This window comes from Hylobates moloch, unplaced genomic scaffold (assembly GCF_009828535.3).
Source record: "Hylobates moloch isolate HMO894 unplaced genomic scaffold, HMol_V3 SCAFFOLD_2493, whole genome shotgun sequence".
In the NCBI taxonomy this organism is placed as follows: domain Eukaryota; kingdom Metazoa; phylum Chordata; class Mammalia; order Primates; family Hylobatidae; genus Hylobates; species Hylobates moloch.
Window position 1 is genome coordinate 1 of NW_026654768.1, and position 7,118 is coordinate 7,118.

At 40.7% G+C, this 7,118-nt stretch overlaps 1 protein-coding gene across 1 annotated transcript; it reads left to right on the forward strand.

Annotated features, from left to right (window-relative positions):
- Nucleotides 1-4,801: 4,801 nt before the first annotated feature.
- On the forward strand, nt 4,802-6,802 carry LOC131382734 (endogenous retrovirus group K member 8 Rec protein-like; the record flags this gene model as incomplete). Its single annotated transcript, XM_058435208.1, has 2 exons — nt 4,802-5,817; nt 6,663-6,802. Coding segments are annotated over exons 1-2 (344 nt in total), but the record flags the coding sequence as incomplete, so codon positions are not given.
- Between the last annotated feature and the right edge of the window lie 316 nt (nt 6,803-7,118).

Genomic DNA, 7,118 nt, shown 5'->3' on the forward strand with positions numbered 1-7,118 from the left:
CCTAACGAGAAGCACCCACAGGTGTGGAGGGGCAGGCCACCCCTTCATCTGGAGCCCAACGTGGAGGCGCTTTTCTCTAAGGTGAAGGTACGCTGGAGCATGGTCATTGAGGACAAGTCGACGAGAGACTCCCGAGTACGTCTACAGTCAGCCTTGCGGTAAGCTTGTGCGCTCGGAAGAACCTAGGGTAACAATGGGGCAAACTAAAAGTAAATATGCCTCTTATCACAGCTTTATAAAAATTCTCTTAAAAAGAGGGGGAGTTAAAGTGTCTACCAAAAATCTAAATACGCTCTTTCAAACAATAGAACAGTTTTGTCCATGGTTTCCAGAACAGGGAACTTTAGATCTAAAAGATTGGGAAAAAATTGGCAAAGAATTAAAACAAGCAAGTAGGGAAGGTAAAATCATTCCACTTACAGTATGGAATGATTGGGTCATTATTAAAGTAGCTTTAGAACCGCTGCAAACAGAAGAAGATAGCGTTCCAGTTTCCGATGTCCCTAAAAGCTGTGCAGTAGATTGTGAAAAAGAGGCAGGGATAGAGTCCCGGAAAAGAAAAGAAAGTTCACACTGTAAATGTGTAGCAGAGCCGGTAATGGCTCGGTCAATGCAAAATGTTGACAATAATCAATTACAGGAGGTAATATATCCTGAAACGTTAAAATTAGAGGAAAAAGATCCAGAATTGACAGAGCCATCAGAGTCTAAACCACGAGGGCCAACTCCTCTTACAACAGCTCAGATGCCTGCAACCTTAGAACCCCAAATGCAGGTTAAACAAGTACAAACTCCAAAAAAAGATCAAGTAGAAAAAGATAGAGTCTCTGTCACGGCAATGCCAATCCAAATACAGTGTCCATAATATCAGCAGGTAGAAAGTAAGATCCAGCCGCCAGTAGCCTATCAATACTGGCCGCCAGCTGAACTGCAGTATTGGCAGCCTCCAGAAAATCTGTATGGACAGCCAGGAGCATTTCCAGTGCCACAGGGCAGGGTGCCATATCCTCAGCCACCCACCATGAGACTTAATCCTACAGCACCGCCTAGTACACAGGGTAGTGCAATACATAAAATTATTGATGAGGCAAGAAAACAGGGAGATATTGAGGCGTGGCAATTCCCAGTAATATTAGAAGCAAGACCACCTGGAGAGGGGGCCCAAGAGGGAGAGCCTCCCGTAGCTGAAGCCAGATATCAGTCCTTTTCTATAAAAATGCTAAAAGAGATGAAAGAAGGAGTAAAACAGTATGGACCCAACTCTCCTTACATGAGAACATTATTAGATTCCATTGCTCATGGACATAGACTCATTCCTTATGATTGGGAGATTCTGGCAAAATCATCACTCGGAGCCTCTCAATTTTTACAATTTAAGACTTGGTGGATTGATGGGGCACAAGTACAGGTCCGAAGAAATAGGACTGCCAATCCTCCAATTAACATAGATGCAGATCAACTATTAGGAATAGGTCAAAATTGGAGCACTGTTGACCAACAAGCAATAATGCCAAATGAGGCCGTTGAGCAAATCAGGGCTATCTGCCTTAGGGCGTGGGAGAAAATCCAAGACCCAGGAACCGCCTGCCCTTCCTTTAATACAATAAGACAAGGCTCTAAAGAGCCATACCCTGATTTTGTAGCAATCAAGATGCTGCTCAAAAGTCAATTACCGATGAGAATGCCCGTAAAGTCATAGTGGAGTTGATGGCATATGAAAACGCCAATCCGGATTGTCAATCAGCCATTAAGCCATTAAAAGGAAGGGTTCCCGCAGGATCAGATGTAATCTCAGAGTATGTTAAAGCATGCGATGGAATTGGAGGAGCTATGCATAAAGCTATGCTTATGGCTCAGGCAATCACAGGAGTTGCTTTAGGAGGACAAGTGAAAACATTTGGGGGAAAATGTTATAATTGTGGTCAAATTGGTCATCTAAAAAAGAATTGCCTAGTCACAAATAAGCCAAATGTAACTACTCAAGCTACTACAACAACAGATAAAGGGCCACCTGGCCTATGTCCAAGATGTAAAAAGGGAAAACATTGGGGTAATCAATGTCGTTCTAAATTTGATAAAAATGGGCAACCACTGTCGGGAAACGAGAGGAGGGGCCAGCCTCAGGCCCCGCAACAAACTGGGGTGTTCCAAATTCAACCCTTTGTTCCTCAGGGTTTTCAGGAACAACAACCCCCACTGTCGCAAGTGTCTCAGGGAATAAGCCAGTTATCACAATACAGCAATTATCCCCCGCCACAAGTGGCAGTGCAGCAGTAGATTTGTGTACTTTACAAGCAGTCTCACTGCTTCCAGGGGAGCCTCCACAAAAAATCCCCACAGGGGTATACGGCCCATTGCCTGAGGGGACTGTAGGACTAATCTTAGGAAGATCAAGTTTAAATCTAAAAGGAGTTCAAATTCATACTGGTGTGGTTAATTCAGACTATGAAGCCGAAATTCAATTGGTTATTGTTCCTCAATTCCTTGGAGTGCCAGTCCAGGAGACAGGATCGCTCAATTATTACTCCTACCTTATATTAAAATTGGAAACAGTGAGATAAAAAGAACAGGAGGGTTTGGAAGCACTGATCTGGCAGGAAAGGCTGCATACTGGGCAAGTCTGGTCTCTGAGAGCAGACCTGTGTGTAAGGCCATTATTCAAGGAAAACAGTTTGAAGGGTTGGTAGACACAGGAGCAGATATCTCTGTAATTGCTTTAAATCAGTGGCCAAAAAATTGGCCTAAACAAAAGGCTGTAACAAGACTTGTCGGCGTAGGCACAGCTTCAGAAGTGTATGAAAGTACAATGATTTTGCATTGTTTAAGGCCAGATAATCAAGAAAGTACTGTTCAGCCAATGATTACTTCAATTCCTGTTAATCTATGGGGTCGAGATTTGTTCAACAATGGGGTGCAGAAGTCACTATGCCCGCTCCATTATACAGCCCCATGAGTCAAAAAATCATGACTAAGATGGGATATATACCAGGGAACGGATTAGGAAAAAATGAAAATGGCATTAAAGTCCCAATTGAGACTGAGAAAAATCAACAAAGAAAAGGAATAGGGTGTCCTTTTTAGGGGCGGCCACTGTAGAGCCTCCTAAACCCATTCCATTAACTTGGAAAGCAGAAAAACTGGTATGGGTAAATCAGTGGCCGCTACCAAAGCAAAAACTGGAGGCTTTACACTTATTAGCAAAGGAACAATTAGAAAAGGGACACATTGAGCCTTCATTCTCACCCTGGAATTCTCCTGTATTTGTAATTCAGAAAAAGTCAGGCAAATGGCGTATGTTAATGGACTTAAGAGCCATAAACGCTGTAATTCAACCCATGGGGCCTCTCCAACCTGGATTGCCCTCTCCGGCCATGATCCCAAAAGACTGGCCTTTAATTATAATTGATCTTAAGGATTGCTTTTTTACCATTCCTCTGGCAGAGCAAGATTGTGAAAAATTTGCCTTTACTATACCAGCCATAAATAATAAAGAACCAGCCACCAGGTTTCAGTGGAAAGTATTACCTCAGGGAATGCTTAATAGTCCAACTATTTGTCAAACTTTCGTAGGTCAAGTCCTTCAACCAGTTAGAGACAAATTTTCAGATTGTTATATCATTCACTATATTGATGATATTTTATGTGCTGCAGAAACAAGAGACAAATTAATTGACTGTTACACATTTCTGCAAGCAGAGGTTGCCAACGCAGGACTAACAATAGCATCTGATAAGATCCAAACCTCTGATCCCTTTCATTATTTGGGGATGCAAATAGAAAATAGAAAAATTAAGCCACAAAAAATAGAAATAAGAAAAGACACGTTAAAAACACTAAATGATTTTCAAAAATTTTTAGGCGATATTAATTGGATTCGGCCAACTCTAGGCATTCCTACCTATGCCATGTCAAATTTGTTCTCCATCCTAAAAGGAGATCCAGACTTAAATAGTAAAAGAATATTAACCCCAGAGGCAACAAAAGAAATTAAATTAGTGGAAGAAAAAATTCAGTCAGCGCAAATAAATAGAATAGATTCTTTAGCTCCACTCCAACTTTTAATTTTTGCCACTGCACATTCTCCAACAGGCATCATTGTTCAAAATACTGATCTTGTGGAGTGGTCATTCCTTCCTCACAGTACAATTAAGACTTTTACATTGTACTTGGACCAAATAGCTACATTAATTGGTCAGACAAGATTACGAATAATAAAATTGTGTGGTAACGACCCAGACAAAATAGTTGTTCCTTTAACCAAGGAACAAGTTAAACAAGCCTTTATCAATTCTGGTGCATGGCAAATTGGCCTTGCTGATTTTGTAGGAATTATTGATAATCATTACCCAAAATCAAAAATCTTCCAGTTTTTAAAATTGACTACTTGGATCTTACCTAAAATTACCAGACATGAACCTTTAGAAAATGCTCTGACAGTATTTACTGATGGTTCCAGCAATGGAAAAGCGGCTTACACAGGGCCAAAAGAGCGAGTAATCAAAACTCAATATCAATCAGCTCAGAGGGCAGAGTTGATTGCAGTCATTACAGTGTTAGAAGATTTTAATCAACCTGTTAATATTATATCAGATTCTGCATATGTAGTACAGGCTACAAGGGATGTTGAGACAGCTCTAATTAAATATAGCATGGATGATCAGTTAAACCAGCTGTTCAATTTGTTACAACAAACTGTAAGAAAAAGGAATTTCCCATTTTATATTACTCATATTCGAGCACATACTAATTTACCAGGACCTTTAACTGAAGCAAATGAAAAAGCTGACTTACTAGTATCCTCTGCATTCATAAAAGCACAAGAACTTCATGCTTTGACTCATGTAAATGCAGCAGGGTTAAAAAACAAATTTGATGTCACGTGGAAACAGGCAAAAAATATTGTACAACATTGTACCCAGTGTCAAGTACTACACCTGCCCACCCAAGAGGCAGGAGTTAATCCCAGAGGTCTGTGTCCTAATGCATTATGGCAAATGGATGTTACCCATGTACCTTCATTTGGAAAATTATCATATGTTCATGTAACAGTTGATACTTATTCACATTTCATATGGGCAACATGCCAGACAGGAGAAAGTACTTCCCATGTTAAAAAACATTTATTATCTTGTTTTGCTGTGATGGGAGTTCCAGAAAAAATTAAAACTGACAATGGACCAGGTTATTGTAGTAAAGCTTTCCAAAAATTCTTAAATCAGTGGAATATTACACATACAACAGGAATTCCTTCTAATTCCCAAGGACAGGCCATAGTTGAAAGAACTAATAGAACACTCAAAACTCAGTTAGTTAAACAAAAAAAAGGGGGAGACAGTAAGGAGTGTACCTCTCCTCAGATGCAGCTTAATCTAGCACTCTATACTTTAAATTTTTTAAACATTTATAGAAATCAGACTACTACTTCTGCAGAACAACATCTTACGGGTAAAAAGAACAGTCCACATGAAGGAAAACTGATTTGGTGGAAAGACAACAAAAATAGGACATGGGAGATAGGGAAGGTGATAACCTGGGGAAGAGGTTTTGCTTGTGTTTCACCAGGAGAAAATCAGCTTCCTGTTTGGATACCCACTAGACATTTGAAGTTCTACAATGAACCCATCGGAGATGCAAAGAAAAGCGCCTCCACGGAGACGGAAACACCGCAATCAGGCACCATTGACTCGCAGGATGAATCAAGTGGTGATATTAGAAAAACAGATGAAGTCACCATGCACCAAGAAGGCAGAGCTGCCAACCTGGGCACAGTTAAAGAAGCTGACACTGTTAGCTAGAAAAAGCCTAGCTAGCACAAAGGTGACACAAACCTCAGAAAAAATGCTGTTTGCAGCTTTAATGGTTGTATCAATGGTGGTAAGTCTCCCCATGCCTGCAGGAGCAGCTGCAGCTAATTATACCTACTGGGCCTATGTGCCTTTCCCGCCCTTAATTCGGGCAGTCACTTGGATGGATAATCCCATTGAAGTCAAGAGAAGGTGTGTGGATCCCTGTGTCCATGGATCGACCATGGGAGGCCTCGCCATCCATTCATATTTTGACTGAAGTATTAAAAGGCATTTTAAATAGATCCAAAAGATTCATTTTTACTTTAATTGCAGTGATTATGGGATTGATTGCAGTCACAGCTACAGCCGCTGTGGCAGGAGTCGCATTGCACTCTTCTGTGCAGACAGTAAGCTTTGTTGACAATTGGCAAAAGAATTCCACAAGGTTGTGGAATTCACAATCTGGTATCGATCAAAAATTGGCTAATCAAATTAATGACCTTAGACAAACTGTCATTTGGATGGGAGATAGGCTCATGAGCTTGGAACATCATTTCCAGTTACAGTGTGACTGGAATACGTCAGATTTTTGTATTACACCCCAAGTTTATAATGAGTCTAGACATCACTGGGACATGGTAAGACGCCATTTACAGGGAAGAGAAGATAATCTCACTTTAGACATTTCTAAATTAAAAGAACAAATTTTTGAAGCCTCTCAGAGTCACTTAAATATTGTGTCTGGAGCTGAGGCGTTAGATCAAGTGGCAAAAAATCTTTATGGATTAAACCCCACGACTTGGATTAAGTCTATTGGAAACTCTACTGCAGTAAATTTTGGAATTATGTGTCTCTGTTTAATCGGTTTGTTTTTAGTGTGCCGGACCAGTCGAAGAATCCTGCGCCAAAATCGAGAGAACGAACAAGCCTTCATCGCCATGGCACATTTATATAGAGGGAAAGGGAGGGAGAATGTTGCGGGAAGTCAGGGACCTTGAACTGAGGGACTGGCTGAAGCCACGGTAGAAAAACATAAAATATGAAAATTTCATGGACATTTTATTAGTTCTCCAAAATTTATACTTTTGTAATTTCTTATGTCTTTACTTTAATCTCTTAATCCCATCATCCTTGTACGCTGAGGAGGATATATGTCACCTCAGGACCCTGTGATGATTGCCTTAACTACACAAATTGTTTGTAGAGGACGTGTGTTTGAACAATACGAAAACTGGGCATCGTGAAAAAGGTACGAGATAACAGCGGTGTTCAGGAAACAAGGGAGGTAACCTTGAACTGGCCGCCGGTGAGCCGGACGGAACAGAGCCATAT